The sequence below is a fragment of the Acanthopagrus latus genome, chromosome 3 (genome assembly GCF_904848185.1).
Source record: "Acanthopagrus latus isolate v.2019 chromosome 3, fAcaLat1.1, whole genome shotgun sequence".
Classification (NCBI taxonomy): domain Eukaryota; kingdom Metazoa; phylum Chordata; class Actinopteri; order Spariformes; family Sparidae; genus Acanthopagrus; species Acanthopagrus latus.
Genome location: NC_051041.1, coordinates 24,395,617 through 24,417,338, shown reverse-complemented (window position 1 = coordinate 24,417,338; position 21,722 = coordinate 24,395,617). Strand labels below are relative to the sequence as shown.

The window sequence follows — 21,722 nt, the reverse complement described above, 5'->3', positions numbered from 1 at the left end:
AAGCTAGGGTTTGCAGCCATGGAACCAGATCTAGGAAGGTACTTTGAACTAGATGCAAATGTCAGCATGCTTACATGCTCACAAAGGCAATGCTAACATGCATATTTTATTTGGGCCTTTGAGCCCCTTGGCAGTGGTGGCCCTCTTTGCCGGGTTGGTAATACTTGGTGGTTTTGAGCAGGAAAGACAGAAATGCAAAGATGTCATTATAGGAGCATCCCTGCTCAGAGGGCTCAGACTCTTTTTTTTATTTCTTGCTAGTTGATTATTACGCACTTTTTACAGTTATGTACCATTTTACAGTTTTGGGATTCAGTAGAAGTTGTGCATGTGTCTCTCAGTCACTGTCTAATGTCTTCTATCTTACTTTTCCCTTCCCATTCGCTCTGCTGTTGGGGAGTTGTGCTTGTTTTTTTTTGTAGCTGGTTGGGTGTCAACGACACTCGAGTGGGATGTTTTGAGCGAGTGTCTTCTCACCAACAGGATCTCATTATTTTCAAGGTGCCCTGGTTGCTCAGTTAGGGAACAGCACTGATACTTTTTCCACTTTGCAGAGGACAAAAGGGAAATACCACAGCAAGGCTGTTCCCAGAAACCACTGAAGGCACATTCTATGTTTTTATATGGTCAAGTTCAAGGTGTACTATAGAAACCGCTTTCAGGTAAAAGTACACAACTCTATTGGGACAGCTGTTGGTGCTGAATGTGAAAAAAAAATACATTTTCTTAGGTTTGTGGTTATGAAAGCTTCAAAATGTAAACAACAAATTAAACCTTACGCTTGTCTCTGAAACACCTGCTTTTTCAAAGATTTCAGGTATGTCTGATGGAAGCTGATTTACAGAGGCTGATACAGGTTGAGTAAAGAGCAAACTCTTGTCAGAAAGGAGAAAAAGGGGGAACAAAGTGAGATGAGATCATGCGACAGTTTATTATGCAGATGACGAGAGTCAGCGACTTCTAAACTGTCTGAGCGTTTCCTAATTCATCACTGTCGCTTTCGGTGCACGCGCCTGTGTGTGTTAGTTACGGTATGGCAGAGCATCTGCGCGGCCGCCACCAGCACTGATTGATCACCCTTCCGCAGACTACAGGAGCGCATTCCTGGGGCCATGCTGCACCCGCGGGTGCCTCAGACTCTTGATTAAGGCAGAGACGACCCCAGAAATGAGGGCCACCGACTCATGCATTGTTCCTTCCCTCTCTCTCACTCTCTCTCGTTCCACTCTTCAAATTAATCTATCTGTCCCCCCTCACTCACCCATCTGCTCATTTATTTCCTTTTTTTTTTGTTCCTCCACTCTTTGCTTTTCTAGCTACTTGGCATTTCTGTCTCTCTAAGTCTGTTCAATCAGAGCTTTTTCTTTTTTCGGCATTTCTTCAAGTGTTTGACTGAAACACTTTTTTTTCCAGAGCTGATGACGGTGGTAAGGAGTCAGTCAGGCATCTCGCTCCTATCTCGATTGATCAGGCAAGGCAATGTTTCAGGGGAACAATCTTGAAGCTCCGCATGAACAGAGATGGCTGGAAAAAGTATTAACTAGGCAGTGGCCTTAACTGCGACACGCGTCATAGTATAGCGCTAAAAATAGGGGGCCGAAATTAGCGCGTCCAGTCGGGTGTTGTGCCTCCATCAAAGCAGATCAGAGCTGGAGCTGATAAAAAAATGGTGACTACTCAAGTCATTAAACCTGGGAGTGAATGCTGTATACACACTGAAGACAAAAGCTAGTCCTTATTGGGTGTCAGTGGGTGTTTTTGTCCGGTGTGAGAAGGATATTCTTTGGTAGATCTATGAGCCAGTCTTCGCCTGCTGGGTCAGCTTCTTGTTAGCGGTAGCCCAACTTATCTACTGTTCTGATCCAAGCCAAGGTATGTGTGTTACAGCTACAGTTTACAGCTAATGCTCAGCTCAGTCTCTTTCGAACCCATAGACCAATATAGATAGCGCCTGGTCTCATTACCTACTGGCTAGGAGGCGGTATACTTAAAATTGCTTCTTATGTTCCCGAAATAGTCGTGACGAGACGCTCATTCACCAAAAATGTGGTCAGAAATAATTAGAGTATCATAACAGTCTCAGCCAAAGAGTATTTCAGAATAGTCACTTATCAAAATAGTTATTACCAAAGTGAGTGTTTGAGCGTCACTCAGTGACTCTCAGATGCAAGAAAAGTGTGACTGGGAAGTTTCTGTGTGACAGTTGACAATATAATAGCTCTAAGGGGTCACCGAACTCATCATGTATCTGACGGGACTGGGCGTAGGTTTACAGGGTAAATCCATACTGAATGAAAAGCTGTAGATATTTTTGACTTCGACAGCTAATGGTCAACGCCTCCTGGGACAACGCCGGTTGGGGAGTGACCAGTGGTACAGCATGCATGAAAGTTTATAACCATACAGTCGGGGAATTGTGGACAAGAAGGAAGGAAGGGCAAACCGACTTAGAGTAATGTAGAGTAATGTACTGAATCTTAGTGAGCTGCTTTTATTCTCCTGCTCCTCCTTTCTCCTTTTCCTTCCTCTTCCTTCATTTCCATCTCTGGTGTGCCGCTGACCCTGGAATCGGAGGCTGGCGGCTGTGGATTTGTCGTACCATTAGAATGGAGCATTCCCCAGGAGTTTCACCGACTCGAATCATACGGCTGCTATTACGTCCCGTAGGCATTACATTATTTATCTTCCCAGCTGACACCAATCACCTGTAGTGACTGCTCCACAGCCCTGCTGACATCCCTGCTGTCACCCGACTGCTACAGCCCATTCGCCCCACATTAGCATCTTCGGATCCCCAGGGGACCCAAACATGCACTTTCCCCAGTTTCACTCAGTGTTGAGAGCCTCCAAACTTCTCCAGCGTCACCCTCCACCCCCCCCCACAGGAGCTGGGATTTGTGCAAAACAGTGGAAGGATTAGAGAAGTACGTAAGAAGTGTGGCTAAGGAAGAAAAAAACACCACTCCCCAAATGTTTGATTTGCTCCTCACTCCCCAATCAGTCGCTGCATTAAAACAATGAAAGTTGAAGCAGCTTTTTATGTGCAATTTGGGGAAAATTGATAATTCTTCCAGGGAACTTCAAAAAGGTACAGGGAAGAATGCCAACAGTCTAAGAACATTAGTTATAGTACTAGCACTTACAAACAAACTAACAAACAGAGTGACCTTGATCCAAACTGAATGCTCTTTCAACACAACCACAACTCCCTCTGTATCTCTCTCTCTCTCTCTCTTTCACACACACAGACACACACACACACACACACACACACACACACACACACACACACACACACACACACACACACAGGTCAAGGGGCAGTGGTGTATTGTTTCCCATCTCTTGTGGTTTTCCTGCACCGTCCCTCTGAGGGTCTTCCAAACCGTCTCTCCTGTCATGGATTAATTGGATTTTTGACCCAGTTCCAGTTTGCTCCCCTCCCTCTTATCGTGCTCCGCTTGGGTACTGTCAGGAGATGGTGAAAAATGCTTGCGTGTGTGTGTGCGCGTGTGTTGGGGGGGGGTCATCAGATGTGTGTAGAGGATTTAGTTTGTCGTTGGCTACCTCGTCTCCAGTCTGTTGGAACCCTTTGTCTCTCTGCCACCCCCCCTTTGTCACTCCCCCATAGGAGGGCAACAGCCGGCGGACAAAGCCAGACTCCCTCTTTGAAACCCTCTGAATGCACACCATTGCACTACGCACTTCTGCACTTGTGAGGACCCCCGTTGACATAATGCAGTCCTTAGCCCCTTACCCTAACCTTAACCGTCACAACTTAATGCCTAACCCCCACCTTAACCCTGATTCTAACTAGCCTTTGGATGTGCTTGGGACCAGCCAATATGTCCTCACTTCCCAAAATGTCCTCACAGTGTTGGTTGAAAACTTGATGCGGCCCTCAGGAACAAGTACACACACACACACACACACACACACACACACACACACACACACACACACACACACACACACACACACACACAAAGGCATATTCCCCCTCCGTCCCCTCTCAATTCCAGCCACTTGCTGCCTTGTCACAACTATAACGGCCGCGGTCACCACCACTGCTATTGTTCTCGTGGCATTTTGGGACCACGCTAGGGGGACTGCTGGCATTAAGTTCATCTATAGTGCACGGCACAGAGCGCCAGTAAAGGAGAAGAGACAAGGAATTACCCTGACTGCATGGCTGAGAACTCATGTCTTTTATTTGTTGTTCTACCTCTGTCGCCCTAAATCAAGCCCCCGTGCTCTGTAATAGAACTGATGAGAAGACCGCCTTGGGATGACTCCGCAGTGTCTTCCGCGCCTGATCACGCGTTACTGTCAAAGGCTTTTTCTTGTCTGCAGTCAGTCATTTGCTCCCGAGCTCATTCCACAGTGGAACGTGTGACCTTGCGCCAAACATGCAGGAAATAAAATAATGAATGTAGGTAATGGCTGCAACTTTGTGTGAATATTTCCCTGTGGGCTTTCATCAGGATTTTTCATCTCTGTGTTTGCTCGTAATTACAGACCTGAGGCAGGGTCAGACTTTGCAGCCCCTTTATGGACATTGGTCTGCTCTCTCGCCATGATTTGTAGTCAGTCAGACAGCTCTGCTCCCCCAGTTAGCGGATCCGAGGATTAAGAGTTCCCCTCATAAATGTCAAATGATAGATTCGAGAACAGCGTGCATTTTTGCCTCCAACTTCAGCCGAGATGCTTATTATGCTGATTTATTACTATTGATTTCAATTTCCAAGGCTTTATTTGCTGGAAGCTGTACCATTAAAACCGCAGCCACACAGGATATGAATTAAGATCCCGGGGATTACAAACGCCTTTCAATTGTGTCTGGCAGAGCAATGACTTTTGAATGAGCAACACTGTGTGTGTGTGCGCATCTGTGAAAGTAAATGAACTCCAAGTAATGCCCTCTTTTTGTTTGGCCCGTTTGAATCCCGTGGCCAGGCTATTGGCTGGATTTGTGTCTCCACGGAGCCAATCGGGTTGAAGCGTGGGTGATTTTGAATTACTCACGGCCACGGCGTTGTGTGTGGTACGTTAAGCCGTTAGTCCGTTGCTCAAGTCTCAAAAGGGCTTTGAAAGGCCCCTTGTCAGTTAACGGTCGGCCTTTCAATGACACATTTAAAATTTAAACCACCCTGCTTTTTTAATCCAACAGGGTGCCATGTGTTTTGGCTTGAGATTAGGGACACATACAGGCTCATTGTTATTTAAAGGGCCTCAGTGAATTTTGCAGGGCAGCATTAGTGTGCCACCTACTGCCAGACCGAAGACCCCAACCATCTTCACAAAGAGGCTGAGGGCTATTTTTCTGTTATATTTTAAATGTGAAAATATATTTGGTATATACATGTTTTGTCTGTTGATGATTTGGAACTGAAGCACACTGAAGATGGCTTCAAGGTAAAATGGGTTTCATATTGGACTAGAACATGAACTGTCAGCAATACAGATCTGCTTCCTCTTATATGATGCTTATACAGCTCCATGACTATTTAACTAATTGTAGAACGTATTACTTTAAATAAAAAAAACTTGGTTTCATTTAAAACAAAAAATAGAGTTGTGTACACTCAATATATATGAAGCTCTTTCTTTTACTTCATACTTTCGCTCCACTCTACAAATATTGTAAGGCACCACATTTATTTGATAACTTGATAATGTGTTACTTTGCAGGTTGCATGCTACATCAGAGAGAAGAGAGTAGAAGTGCCCACGATTTTAAGTATTTTTTTTATTATTTATTTGCAATCAGATCTATACAACGCTGGTAATCTGAAAAGAGCTGAATGTCAGATATGATAATCAACCAGGCCCATAGTATACAGTATGTACATGGGAATGAATGTATAATTCACTTTTACTTCTGCTTTTTATCCTTAAATACATTTCTTGTATGTTTATACTCAAGCACTATTTGGTGACTTTCACTTTTACCAAAGTAATATTTTAGAGCAATATCTTGACTTTTACTCAAGTACGACTTTTTGGCACTTTTTTACCACACTGTAAAGAATTAGAAAAAAACAGATGCAGATATAAAAAAGAATAACATATATCCCTTGAATTGTGCAATAACCAATATCAGTGTTTAATACTCTGATAATACTTTGTTGCTGCAAATGAGCAAGCATGCAGTGACATAACTGGCTCTGCCCCTTTCACCTTCATTGAAGACAATTAATTGAAGGCAAATAAACTGACTTGGGAATTTTTTCTTTTTATTTGATAATGATATAATACAAATTTAAATAGCTACATTAATTCATGGGCATCAATTTGTATTGAAATGTCATGAGGACGTAAGGGCTCAGATGAAATAAAAAAATAAGCAGTCTTTTCCATTTCATAAAGTCGTAGGTATATGCAGAATCCTCGGTGTAAATGACGTATATGCATTAATAGACACTAAAAGATGTAGGATAAGATATATACACATGTTAAACTTGAATTTACTGGATTACTTTTTACTTTTTATCTTCAGTTTCCATTTATTTTTTCACACCACTACTTGATTAATGTTCTGTCTATTTATTTATTTATGACCTCTTCAGGTCCCCCTATGCATGCTTATCTGAAGGCTTTTAAATGGAATGAAACTGTGCTGGAAACACAGTATACTTAAGAGAAACACTGTATACCTTAGAGATTTTTGTGCAGTGTGTAGTGTTTGGCACAAACTCACAGCAGCTTCAGTCAGAAAATATTTGTATCTGTCCTTGCTGTAAAACCCTGTGTGAGGCAAACACTAACGCTTACTGGCCAACTCCCAGGTATTGCTGCTGTTGTTTCAGCTTTCACATCCAGCGTTTTCAGCATTTTCCCACCCACGCTAACCATGGCTGACAATATGTTCCTGGGGTCAGGGCTTTGTGGCCGGGCTGAGGAAGGGACAGGTGGATGGAAACAAGTGCTGGTCTTGGCAGCTTGAAGGTGATCCGGACCAGATGGTCTCCTCTCTCCTCCAGATGTACTTTACCGTTCCATATCTGCCACTGGCACACAGTAGGACTGTAACAGATAGGGTCTTATCTCAACTGTGCTATGTGTGGAGGTGGGTGGAGGGGGTAGGTGGGAGTGGAACCTGCAGTGGGCCTTGATCCAGCCTGGCAGATCCGATACCCCTCCTCCTCCTCCTCCTCTTCCACACAGATGCTGCAGCTCTGCACTGCACCAACTGATGAAAATCTGATCCGAGGCTATTGGCCTCAAACTTCCCACCCACTTCTCGTGGACCCTATCAGTGAAGGGCAAATACAGCCAAGAAACAGGCTTATCTTGAGAGGAGATGGGTTCAGGGAATGGAAGACTTTGTTTGTCTTTGCCAAGCAGCACGGAAGCTGGGGACCCTGGACGGCTCCTCTGCAGGACCTGGTTTTATCGATTGGCCTCTTCCTCTTCTTACCTCAGGTTACTCTACCTGAGTTGTTCTCGTGTTGCCTTGTGTAATGTGCCTTGCACTTACAGGATGTTGGAGGTCTCCTCTTTCCCTTACCTCTTTGTACAACGTGATGTCTGAGCAGCCTGCCTTTGATGGAGTCATTTACATTACAGCAGCTCTTTCTCTTTTCCAGCACCGAGACACACTCATTAGGACTTATGAACAAAAATGATAATAGGTCTGTCTGATGTAAACACATTCTTTCTTATGTTTTTCACACCTTTAAGGTCCACAGCCTCAGTCACATCCATTTTTCCTGTTCAATAGAGCAGTTGTGTGGCATTTACGTGCAGACATAAAGGATAGATAAAAGAAACACATTGCCATAGATAATCTATCCTCTATTTTTCATGTTTAGCGTTGTTTTTTTTTCCTCGTTAATGGACAGCATGGTGGTGAGCTAGACTGTGGCAAAGGTGGAAAACCATGCTTTCATTTGCGGGGATTAAAAAATATTAAAAGTATATCTGAAATAAATAGCTCAGATCTGGAGGGGGAACTTTTTTGCATATTTATATTTTTCAAAAATAAAATTGGTAACTCCACACTTGTACTATAACCGTGAACTTCTGGAGACATCACCCAGAGGAGCTGTATGTAGGAGCGAAAATACCCCACACTTAAACTAGACATTAACAGGACTTGATCCTGCTAGTTTCCGAGTACTAAGTCGGACTGATCCCAGGTTTAAGTAGAGCAGGTCATTGTCCGGAGAATATGCTGTGGGCATGTTGATGACGAGTGTAGTTCCCCTGTACTCTTTTTTTGCTTGTCAGTCTTCCGTTGGTATTGCAGATACTTCCAAAATACATGTACCACTAACTCAAGTCAGTAACATTCATTAGTAGGGATGACACTTTTTCTTGATCCTGCATACCCTACCCTGGAGGCTTTCTAGTAGGTGAGAGCACCTCTGACACTGACTCCTGCTCTGTGCTTCATGTGTGAAAGGGCAATTGAAAAAGTCCTGACCTGATGATGTACATATTTTCTGAAATTCAAATGAGCCTTACTTTAGAAACACAGAAAAGCTGAATGTCACACCACTACACCACTGTGTAGATGTTTATATCTGCTTTTGACTGATAAGACATAATTTCTTATTTAATGTGTTTTGGCTACACAGCAAGCTATAAGCACGACGCTGACAGTATCACCCTGTAAAGTTGATACTGTATGCTGAAAGCGTTGGCAAACGCTTGCTTATATTAGACATCTAGCCGGCGCAGAGCTACATTAGCATTCCTGTGGAAGTAGGATTGTGGACACTCGCTCTCCTTTGTGCTCTGCTTTCCTCACCACCAATGCATGAGAAATATAATCTGACTTTGTCTGCAATACTACTGAAGCAAACCACCAAAGTCATGGACAAAAAAAACAACAAAACGTTTCACTAGAAAAATGCTGAGATGTGATGAACATGAAATAGGCGTATCTGTCCCCCGGAAAACTATTTCATCCTATCTTTGATTATTTTACTCACCTCCAGATCCCTCAGATCCATTTCTTGGTCCAGCTAGACAACTGAGTAAGAACAACTAGTAACTGTTGGTTGGTATAAAGTTCATTTTGGACTTTTTTTTGCCCTTTGTGTTACCATACTCATTCCTTGCATATAGTTTGAATCAGGCCTAAATCTTGTAAATTCTCAAGTTTAATTTTACTCAGGATTAGCAGGCACAGCTAGAAACATTATAATATTTTATTTATTCCAGAGACTCCTGTCCGTTCAAGCGCCGTGTACGCTGAAGGATGTACTCTAAAACTCTAACAGCTCGGATACATCATTCCCCTTCAGGGCAGGATATTCCTCAGGGAAGAGCTCCCTGCTACTGTACCTGTTATTCCAGAATGTCCCCGCATGAGCCCTGCTCCGCCACAACCAGAGAGAGCAAAGGAAAGGAGCCGGGGCCCGGGAAATGACACGCTCTGTTTACTAAATGACCAGAGAATCCTCGAAGAAATAGGGCAGCGAGAGCGAGGAATACTGGCACGAAGAGCGGAGAGAGCACCAGCTCCCCAAAAGGCCTGTGGGATGGCGAGATGAAACAAACAGTAGATCACAGGAGTTGGATGAAGAGGCTGAGGGCGGGTGGTATATATCAAGATGCAGCAGAAGGGAGGAGAGCTGGTAGTGGTATGAGGGAGGATAGTCAAGCCCACACGTTGTCGCTGGGCGGCTGCTAATGCACTATTGATTTCTGCCACTGAAAAGATTCCCCCGCATCCTCAGTCCACTTCCATCCACTCACATCTGTCAGCTGGCCTGGACTCTGACTTAGCGCCAGTGTTGGGGTTGAGGGTTAGGATCAGGATCGGATTTATATTTGGGGAAGCCTGAATCTATGCCGCAAAGAACAGCAACAAGTCCATCTTGTATTGCTTAGCAGTTTTCTCATGGTCATTGGCCAAAGACAGCCAATCAGATTCCCCTCTCCTGCTGGAACAATTCTGCGATTTGGTTTTATGAACAATGATTGAACCAGGCAAGTATAAAATGAACGATGTTTACCGCGGCTGTTCATATTTCTTTTTCTTTGTATAAATTTTACTCAAGGATGTTGGAATAATTGCCTCGAAAACAGTGATTGGGAAAGAGTGGCTGTTTCTTTCTTTCTGTCTTGTTTTATTAAAGCATTTGGTATACTGCATGTCTGGGGAAACTCTGAAACATTTCCACCAAGAAGGGTTGCTCAGCATTGTTTTCGTTTTTTCAAATTGAAGAGCATTCCCCCGTCACACACTGCTGTAATACCTTTTTCATGAGCTATCAGCTAAACGCGACCCTCATCTCCTCTGTTGACAGAGACAATGGCTGCTCACTGGAATGAGCACAACATGTGGTAGTACACTAACCTGATTGAGTAGAACATACTGATGGTATGAAGTCAGTTTCCCAGTGTGACATCACAACTTAGGACAGTTTAGAATAAACTGCCTGTAATGTCTCAGACAGCAAAGTTATTCGAAGACTCCACAAGTTGTGTTTTCTATTCTTTATTTTAAATTGAGGCTTGTTGAAATCAAACTACGGTTTATCACAATGTGGGTTTTATTTTCACAGCTCCAGCCACAGATCTAAAAACACCATATAGGCTGACTATGAAAGCATATTATTGCAACCCATATTTATGTTTCTTGTTAAAAATAACATCTACGAAGAAAATAAGTGAGGAGAATTAGTTTGAAGAACGAAAAATGTGAACAGGGTGGAGGTCGGGGATGGGTGGTCAAGTGAAACAAGCACAGGACTTTCATTCAGGTGGCCACTGGTGGTTTACAGTGTGAAACCAGAACTCGATGATCAGTTACTTAAACTTATTAACACTGTTAAGGCATTTGATTTACTTGATGTGATGTATCCATACATTTGCAATGCAGGCATTTGCTCAGGGTGGGCTGACTTAATATCTATGAGTTAGGCTGACTTAGTTACTACTAATGACATATACACTTTCAGAACCAACCCACTGGACTGAATCTGTGGTGTTTGGCAAGCTCACATTTTTCCGGAGCTACAAAAATCCAGTTTCTACATTTCCACATTTTTTTTTAATGAGCTGCTATGTTATAGGATTTTGGTAATATTATGGCATTTAGGTTACTATGTCAAGTTACCCTCATCGTCTGGGCTCAGTGTCTCATTTAAATATGTCATAAAGGGCATACTAACTAACCTACCTCGGATAGGCTGCATCTTACAGACTTACTGTTTTGATGTCCAGATGGATAACGTTAAAGAGGCTAAAGAGGGCTCCAGTGCAGTCATATCCCTTGGAGCAGCTTTGTAATCCAGCATGGAACTGCAGTGTCTCACTCGAGACTTTGTTAATCCATAATGATAAATCCCAGGATGAATGTCTTCTGTGATTAGCAATCCATTTTCTGTGTCAAAAACGGTGATACTGCTGTTAACCTCTGGCATTTTTTTAAAAACAGATGCATGAGCGTGGTAAATTATTGGGGGACCAGTGGCGACCCCGAGGGGGAGCCAGGTCGGATCATGGCCACCCTGATATAATTGCTGGCCGCCACCCCCCACCCCCCACCACCACCACCACCACCTCTTGAGCAGACAACAGTAGATACAGGGCTTTAATGTGCTAATATTTGACACAAGCATCCTTTTGTGATAGTTTTGGCAGCGAACAAAGTCCTCTTGAGAACAGTTTGTACTCCTGCAGCATAAACAGAACGGTAGCTCAGGTTTACCGCTACATTTGATGCAGCATTTGCATAGACAATGAAAGTGCGCGTTGTTGGCACATTTCACTCAGTATGCGGTGCTAATCGGTGCATCTTGGAAGCGTCAGTGTAGAAACGCAGTATTGACTCTGTTGTTGTCAGCGGTCTCCAGGTTGTCTGTTGGGCTCCGGAGTCTCACCTGGGGAATTCATTAGCTCGCGTTGTCAGCTGCCGTCAGACTCATATTGTTTGTGGGGCGTATAGGCTCTGTCAGTGTCGCATTCATGACCAGCTGCTGTTGGTTTGCAGATTTCCCATTTGCACGGTGTAAGCGCTGTGTCAGTTTTTGTAAATGGCAAAATCTGCATTGCCTTTTGGCTCCACTAAACAAGCCGCAGCCCCAGTGTTCCCGCCAGCCGAGCAGATCACACACTACAGCCAGAGATACAAAGAGGAGAAAACAGCGAGACCAATCTGTGCCCTCCCAATCATCTATACTCACCGCACTTCACTTTTCTTGTACGTGCCATCATCTGAGGTCACCGTGGCTCGGGGTTGCAATATCAGAAAGAAAAGAAAAGAAGAAAAAAAAAAAAAAAGAATAAAAAATAAAAGGCAGAAAGCAAATGAAGATCTGAAAGACCAAATTGAAAATCTTGGATGACCTTCTCCAGATGCCCTGGAGGAGGAGGGTCGAGGAAAATAGACCAGCTCGCCCCCACCAATCGCACAATCTCGATCAGCATCTCCAGAAACCGGGCTCTTAACTTTTTATTCAGAGTGAGTGGAGGTGTAGGCGGCGACCGAAGGTAGAAAATGTTAGATAAAACCGATTAAAATACAGCAGGTTTTGACTGGCCTTATTCCGAGAAAATACGGTTTTGTCGTCGTGTAGAATAGGGCTGCCTGAGTTTTACAAAGCATAAATGATAACAGCGGAGGAAAGCGAACGGAAAATGACGGAGACAAACATAAAGATAAAAGCTGTGGCTATCTCTCCCTCTTTCCTTGCTGCACTTCCCCGCCTCTCCTCTCCACTTTTGGCTCCTCTCTATTTTTTCTCAGTGTAAGTGTGATAAAAGCGGGCAGACCTATGACTCAGGTTCCCACCCCACATTCTGATATGAATTCAGGGAGCTGAGGCCATCCCCTAATCTCTTAATGCATGTTCCCTCGCCCTTGGCAGGGTCATAGTAGAAATAGATGGAGCCTTATCAGCTTTTATGGATTTATGGAGAATTTCTCTGCATTGGGTGTTTTTTTTTTTTTTTTACACCAACTGTGTGCGTGTGTTTATATTTATAGTATGTGTTGCTGTGCACGTGTGTCCACAAGGATGTTGAGTGAGGTTATCAGAGCCGGCAGTATCTCTTTTTATCAAGTTTGTAATTACTGCATCAATCATGTTGACTTACTCTATCGAGCTAAAATGAAAAGAGACGCCGCGCCTGTTTTGAGCCTGTGTGCTAACCTTCAGCCTCTTCTCCTCCTTATCCTCTCTTCTCCTAATACTTTGTCAAAAAAAAGCAACAACAAACAAGCAGGAGATTATGCTACTTCATGGCTAAAAGCTGCACAAATCTATGTGTTTACATGAACGATGGGTCAAACGACTGCGCGCGATGTCAGGGCTATTGCCTCTAGTGATTTACTCATGGTAAATTACCACCCAACTCTGCAATTTCCCTCTGCAGTTTTAAATACACAATGTTACAAATGGTCATTAGCAAATGTTAGGAAGTGGTGGTCAAGACAATACATCTGCTAAAGCCTGGATGGAAGAAAGATGAAGAATAAGCTCTGTTGTTGTGTACTTAAACACAAACTGAGTAAAATTGTAAAAGTTCCCCAAATATGAATATATCATCTTATTGTAGTTAAAGCCGCACCAATCAATACTTCCATATAAATAACTAATGAAATGACTATGTCTAATGCAAAAGGTGTAAGAGTTGCGGTTAGGGTTAACTTGTAGGTTACAAACCCATAGACTATTATCACCATACTCAGCAGTTCCCCTCAGCTTTAGTGAATTGTTGCATCTTTCAGTTATTTTTTTTTGGTTTTCTGTCCAAAAACTCTTTTAAAGGAAGATTTGTCCGTTTAAGGGAAAACCTAGCTGAAGCTCTGTCAGACTGATCTTCCAGTCCAGAGATAAATAGTACCTTCACAAGGGATGCAATTTTTATTTATTATTAATTATTGTTTTAATTAATTAAAATGATTAATTGTTTATAGTTTTAATTATTATTTCAGTATAAAGAAAGAAATTCAATTCAAACTGATAACCATCATCAAATTAAATTCCAAGTGTCAGTTAATAGTCTAACTATTTTTATATAATTATAATAAATATCAGATGTTGTGTTTACATGACATTTACTTCAATTACTCTTTCAGGACTTAACATCAGCTGGCATAGACTCTGGCTTTCTAATGTGAGAATAATGTGCTGCTTTACTTTGTCCAACATTACAGTGAATTGAATATTTTGGGGGTTTGGATCAGATTTTTCATAATGGGCATTTTTAACTTTTTTTTTCTGATGTTTTATGAAGTAATTAATCAAGATAACAAGTCGATTAAGGAATAGTGAAAATAACTTATCCAGCTTCAGCTGTTCCTGTATCGAAAACCTGCAGCCTCATGAGGTTGTCGGCGCTGACGTCAATGTGTCATCACAGCAAGTGAATCTAACCAGCAAACGCTGTGCGATGATCATAGTAATTGGTTCTTAGCAGACCTGACTCATCTCAAACAAGTTCAAATCACATTTAGAGATGATGTCATGGTGTCTTTAAATCTCTAAATAGGCAAATCAGTTTACCTGCTTGTACTTCACTCTTACAACCACTAGGTGGCTTCAGTTAAATCTAAAGAAGACTGCAGCTCACAGTAACAGATACACTGTATAGGCTGCGTCTGTATTGGGTTTGACAAACAGAATGAGTTGCTTTAAGATATTTGAATATAATGAGAAAAACAGCATTAGCTGAGACTTTGTTTCGTCAGTGTCTCTCTCTCACTCTTCCCACTACAGTCCTGTCATGAGGACAGTTGGAGACTTGCCCTCCAACAATGAGGGGGTCCAACTCTCATAGTTGAAGAAAAAGCAATTTAGCCACAGAGCCCCCCTGAGAACCAGCACATCAAAGCAGCAGCGGTGGCTGGAGGAGGGGGGGCAGTGGGGGCTAAGCCAGAGCCTGCCCGGCTTTGCCTGCAAGCAGGTGAGGGAGAGAAAAATAACAGCGCAGTCCAAGAATACAGCGCGATCTCAAAGGACAGCAGCTGCTTGTTATCACAGGATATTTCTGGCAGTTTGACGTCTCATCCATGCTTTTGGGGCCGGGAAGATGGAGCCAAGGGAGGGAACAGACGGTGGTCGGAGGCTTTCTGACATGCGTTTTAAATCTCTTCATAGCCAGGTTGTCCGTGGATCTGACCCGGCTTTTGACCTGTTTCTTTTTTGCATCATTTTTGATTTCTTTAAACCGAGGTACTGATGAAAGAAACCAGAAGTCTGTCTGTACTGAGAGAGCAAACCACGCTCCAGGCCTCACATTGAACCGGACTCCTGTTGACTTGCCTTTGAATAGCAAATGATGCAATTGGAACACAGGCGAGATATGGAAAATTAGTGGATAAGTCAAACTTTACATTTTGCCTTTGCCAAAGTAAATAGTATGCCTTCAGAGGAAAATGTCTTATTTTTTTTTTCAGAGGAAATTAAAGAGTGAAGAAACTGTCTGTACTTTGTTATCAGCACTCTAAAAAAAAAAAAAAAACACTAACAAAAACACTAACGGCAACAGTGGTGATAACTTCCAGGAACGTTTCTTATCCTCGACCAAAATGAGTCCACACATCATCTGTTAGTGAGATACCTTGGCTGACATTTTTCTTTGATGCCTGGTTTTTACCTTCATTTAGAAACAGTAAACAGATGGCAAATCTTTGTGTTTGAATGAATCAACTCGCTATTACGCATCTATGATTGTTTGCATTGTCAGAGTTTGGCTCAGAAGTAGTGAAGGTAGCGGATTAAGAGATGGAAGAAGTGAAGGTGAAAATTGAGACAGAGAGAGAGAGGAATTCAGGACAGAAAGAAAATAAGATGATGAGAGGAAAGGGTGATGGGGGAGTTGAAAGAGGAAGCCACTTCTCACTCTTGGGAAGGTCAGCGGGACTCGCATCTGAGTCTGCTTTGGGGCTTGTAAACTGTGTGTGTGTGTTTGAGAAGGAAGAGTGTGTGTGAGCTGATATGTGTCCTGCATGTCAGTGCACGAGTATTACAGCCATCTCTCTGGTTTAAGCATTCCCTCGGCAGCCATTATGGCCTAATAACCGTGTCAGTGTGATTAATGGCGAGAGGCAGGGCTCTGATTGTGCTCTCGCTCAACCGCACTACCTAGGCAACTACACTACCCACGATCCCGCTGTCTGGGCTCATCTGCCGTGGCTATCTCGAGCGGCAGCGCCCACCACAACGGATGTGAAGGTTACGCGTGCAATTAGCATGCATTTTCCCTGCTGCCGGCAGTATCAAAGAGTTGATGTGATGACGATGATTGGAGGAGTGGAAGTTGGGACAGAAGGCGTTTGATCCCCAAGGCCACTATAACCAGTCCAAGGTAATAAACAAAGACAGCTAACCGCCAGTCCTGTTATCTCCTTGTGTTTGTCTTCATCCCTGTTGTTTATATGAAGTCACAGTGGCAAACAATTATTTCCTGAGGTTGATATATTCCTAACTGAATGGATCAGACAATGGAAGGCTCAAGGTTAATCAACACAGGGTTGTAAAATCCTAATCCTTCCGTCACCAGTATCAGACAAAATCTTTGATGCCCCTTTTATGCTACATGAAAAAATACTTTTTTATGGTGGAGTGTTGAGGATGAATAGAGGAGCCTGAGGGGGAAAAAGTTGCTCTGTAGTCTGGTGGTATGGCAGCTGATACTTCTGTATCTTTTTGTCAGACGGCAGCAGGGTGAACAGACTGTGGCTGGGTGGGTGTTGTCTTTAAGTATCTTTGGGCTCTATCTGCGCAGACATCTCACCCCAACAGTGCTCAGTAAATGGGTAACAATTATGTGGTTTTAAGCACCTGCGTTAGAGCCTCCCTGTCCTGGACCATGCATGAATCCATGGACGTTTGTGATGTTTCCAGTCAACAAGCTTTTTGTTGCATGTCTAGACTTGACAAGAACTTGGCTTATTCTGTGCTTCTTTATGTCAGGGTTTAAGCGTAATGAATTGGGAGTATAAAACAATCCTAAATGGTTTTAATGTTGTGCCTTTTATTCATAATTTTTGTTTTGAGAATGAAAAATAGCATTTTAAACTGATACACAGCGTTGGTTTTAGTGTCGAACAGGCATTAAGGCAATGTAATTTTCCCCCCGTTTACTTAAATTGCTTCCTACTGCTGTGAAGGCCGCAGTCAAAGGCTCCCTCTTTATTTCCCCCTTCCTACATTGTGGCACTCTTCTCTAGGCCGGTGGATCTCTGCCGCGCTGGAGCGATGAGAGAGCCAGCAATGACTTTGTGAACCTCCGTCCAAAATGAAAGCCCAATCTGACACCCAGTGCTGCCGCTTTGAACACACCAGATCTGAGGCAGCGCTGAGAAACTGATGGAAGCACCGGTGAAAGCAAGGAAGCAGTGAAAAAGCACAGACGGACCGAAATACAGACAAATAGCCAGAGAGGATCACAAAGATATTCTGGGTAACAACCTTGAGCCTGTCAACTTTGGTGCTCAGGCTTTTTCGAGGTTTAAAATAAAAAAAAAGAGAGGCAAGCGTTCTTCAGCGGTTGAAAACTAACATGACATATCTATCCTGGGCTGAGGTGTTACAGGTGAAGCCCAAGGAGTTGGATCTTGTTATTTTTCATACATCAGGGTTTTCAGGGATGTCTGGCCGGTGAAAATGCTGAAATAGCTGCTATTTGTAAAGTGAATGTAGGTATAACACCTGCTGTGTGGAAAAGCTGTTTTTTTCTTTTGCAAAGTCAATCTGTTTCATTAAGACTAAACTTTCAAACTGCTCTTTATCTCTTCAAGTCACAAAAGTAAGCAAGTTCCAATAATAATTGAACTGGAAAATCAGTACATTTACATTTTGGAGACCGGGGGAATCAAACCAGGAAACTTAGAATAACTAGACGCTGGCGCTACCCCCTGAGCTACAGGCGCTCAATTGAATTTCAATTAAGAAAAAAAGTACTCCAGTACTCTAAAGTGTCCTTATCTTTTGTCTTCCCTCCCAGGGTCCTTCATGATGGTCAACTCCTCACAGCATTTTGGGGGCCAGCGGGCTCAGCTGCTCCTGCTCCCGCTCAGCGAGAACGACACCCACTGCATCCAGTTCAGCTACTTCCTTTACAGCCGCGACGGCCACAGCCCAGGGGACCTGCAGGTCTACATCCGGGTCAACAGCGGTTCCAAGGGCAGCTCAGTGTGGAATATCACGGGCTCCCAGGGACGCCAGTGGCACCAAGTGGAGCTCGCCGTCAGCACTTTCTGGCCCAGTGAATACCAGGTGAGAGCCTTTACACAAGTACAGTGTAGGAAGATGACATGAGGGCAATCATTAGACCGTATTTATTTGAAATGTGATGAAATGGCAACATAAAGAGATAAACAAAAACCTTGAACAAAAAAAAAAAAAAAGGCACAGGGGACAAAAGCAGGAACACGAGGAGCAAACATGGGGCTGGGGATCTGATCTAGAAATGCAGAAGAGCCGACAAAGAGTGAGGGAAAAGCAAATACGCTGGGACTAATTAACGCTTGAAACACAAGTAAGCACAGATAACAGGCTGGGAAAAGACAAAGACAGGAAGTGTAAAGCAGGAGTCTTTCAACATAAAACAGGAAAACAAAAACTCATCCATTATATGAAAGCTTCAGTGGATGATAGAAGATTTCAAATAATGAGTGACTGTAGACAGGATTCCAGACAACTACTCGGTGCTGTCCTGAGTTCTTTGAGATGTGTGATCACCCTATCAAAGCACTGGCCCGCTGGGATTATTAAATTAGGTGGAGACAGTCAGTATTTCTTAAAACTCTGTATAACTGTATCTGCTTCCACAGTTTTTCTTCTTTCACGTTTGAGATTTCTGTACTTCTGCCCATGCTCGTTTCACCAATTTTTAAGTGGACTGGACTCAATTGGAAAACCTCGTACTAAAATGATTCAAGTTATGTTTGTGACTAAAACACTAGTGTTTGTGATGAAACCTAATCAAGTACTTTTTGTACCTAAAACTAACCAAAGCGCAACTGTAAGACATCATTATTAACAAAGTCATATGTCCTAATATGTGAACGTTTTGTCAAGAAGTTTTATTCTGAAAATCCAACATGAAGTTTTAAATTCTATATTGTCGCTAACTTGACCAGAGTTTTTCATGTGCTTAACTGACGCTAGAGGAGCAGGTGGAGTGTCGTAGTTTGAAACTTTAAGCAGTAGCAGGCTGTTGTATTTAAGTTCGGTGTGTTAGCGTGCAGCTGATAAAGCAGGTTCGCTTAGTTGTGAGTGTCAAACTTTTTTTCACTTTAATATTGATTGTTCCCTTTTCTATTTATAATTTATTTAGTGCTTCTCTGTAACATTAAGTATTTAAGTTTTGAAACCACGTTTTCGGGGGTTCAAGTTCAGTTGATGTCTGCAGTAATGTAGGACTAGTGCCAGCGCACAGTTTTTCTCCTTAGACAGTGCACTGCCTTCACGCAGCTGTTTTATTCATGCACTCATTTGTCAGAAAGAAACCTAGTAGGTAATTATAGATTTGTACATCGAACCCAAACAGTGTAGAGTGTCTGTCTCTGTAGGGAACTTCCTGACATAATTTGACACTGACATTTAACTTTTTAATCCGTCTGTCTGGAATGCCCAACTTTACAGAGGTGCAAGATTACATTTCTGGAGTGATCCTTTTAAAAAAAATCCAATACTGTCCTATCAGCAGTGCTAACATTATTAGTTAAGTGACAGCTCTCTGATAAGTCGATTGACAGAATATGGATTTTAATTTTAATAACTGTTTTGTCAGTTTAGTCATTTAGTAGCCTTATCACACACACACTTTTCACAGCTTCTAATATAGGTTCTTAGAATAAATTCTAAATTCCCTTTCAGCTTAATTTTGTATTACTATAACGTGTATATATTTGAATTTTGTTCCACCAAATAAGCCATCAGTGTGGGTTCTGGGAAACTGTGGTGGACATGTTCCATTTTGTGTGACATTTTATGAAATAAGCGATAAATCAGCCATCAAAAGATAATTAATACTTGAATAAACAATGAACATAGTCATTAGTTGAAGTTTTTTTTTTCTGTTAGTGTTCCCCTGTGATATAATGAATAGTGATGCAGATTGATTGATTGATTACATACAGCATGCACTAACATGGTGATGGAAAAAGTCCATCAGTGCTGAGCAATAATTTAATAATAATGGAAATTGACTGTGTGAGTGAACTCATAATGAAATGGACTGTTTTGTACTTTTACCTCGTTGTAATTACAAACCAAAAAAATGCTTTTTGCTGTACATGTATGGTGAGTTTTGTCAGATCCCAGCTGCATTACAGTGGAACACAGAGTTTAAATGAGCATTTGATGATATCTTTAGCAGTGGTAATGGCATAGCTCTAGGGACAAAAGTGTCAGTTGGTCAGCCCTTCACTTTGGTTTGGACTTAAACAATTATTGGACAAGTTTCATGGAAATATATGCTGACATTCATTTTTCCAAAAAAGGGTAAAGAACACTGACTTTGGTGAGCCTTTGTGATCATCTTGTCCATATCCCAAGTTGCCCAGTACTTTTGGTTTATGACGAAATGCTTTAGATTTGTTAGATTTTAGAGTACTAAATTGCATATGTTAGCAAGCTGAACAGAGTATCTGACGTTAAATGATTTAAGTATAAAAATTACAAGTAGAAGTAAATTATACATATATTTACATACATATATATAATGCATATTATGGGCTGACCATTTATGAGTTCTAATATTCAGCTTTTTTTTTTTCTCTAAATCTGATCGCTGATCAAATAAAATAATTTCAACGTGTTCTACTTTGGCTCAAATTCAGCATGTAATCTACAACTTAACTATAACTTAAAGTTTTCAAATACATGCAGTGGAGTAAAGAGCACAATATTTGCCTCCAAAATAGTAGTAGAATAGTAGCAGTAGAAAGTGGAAATACCCAATTAAAGTACAAATACTTACAGGCTTAAAAGTACAGTCAATGTACAATCACAAGTAAAACATTCAACAAAGATGGGGAGTATTGGAAACATGTTGGAGCTTAGCATTAGCTGAAGCTCAGTCTCAGAGAGTCTTTCTTGTTATCTTATTTTTCATCTTATTATATCAATATTAGATACAGTATATAATGATGAGTACCTAGTACATTGTAAACATCAGTTCATCTACTGTGTTTTAAATTTCAACCACCAGCTGCTCCATTGAGCTGATCTGTGGTAACCTAATACTGAACCTTCTCTACTGTCAGCTTTATTATCACATGCGAGGATTAGCAAATTGCAGCTGTGTCGTATATCACAGTGGCTCAATAGGTATATAATTACAGTGGGCGTGTGTTTGCATTGTATCTTTATTTATTGGTCAATTTACCTGCGTGCTGCAGTGTGATCAATAGCTCCGTTTGATGCCTGTATTGTCGATGCTGCATTATTAGCGCTGTTGTGTAGCTTGTAAGATTCTGATGACTGGATGCAGCCCTGCCTCACCTCATTACGGCCGATAATTTATCCCCTAATGCTCCCTTTCTTCCCACCAAGCCTGTTCCCCCCCCAAAAAAAAAAAAAACAGTTGTTAATGAGAAGCCAGTGGCTGGTGTAAGGGATTGTAGGAGCGTGGGTCCGCCAAACAGTCAATTGACCTCAATTCCGTGCGACCCTCAGTGCGGGGGGATCGGGCTGGGTGTTTGCTTCCATAACCTTGCCTCACTGTGGGCCCCATCTCAATAAATCAAGAGCCAGTTAATGAGATTAGAGGGCTGCGCAGATCAATGAGGACAGCCTGCGCTTTAC

The 21,722-nt window shown here is 42.3% G+C and overlaps 1 protein-coding gene across 4 annotated transcripts in view; it reads left to right on the top strand.

The window, feature by feature from the left end:
- ptprua (protein tyrosine phosphatase receptor type Ua) overlaps window positions 1-21,722 on the top strand; it is a 196,891-nt gene that overhangs the window by 76,708 nt on the left and 98,461 nt on the right. For all 4 annotated transcript variants that reach the window (XM_037093288.1, XM_037093287.1, XM_037093286.1 and 1 more), the window contains exon 3: window positions 17,914-18,185. In XM_037093288.1, coding sequence (XP_036949183.1) covers window positions 17,914-18,185 — 272 coding nt within the window. The remainder of the gene's footprint in view (window positions 1-17,913; window positions 18,186-21,722) is intronic.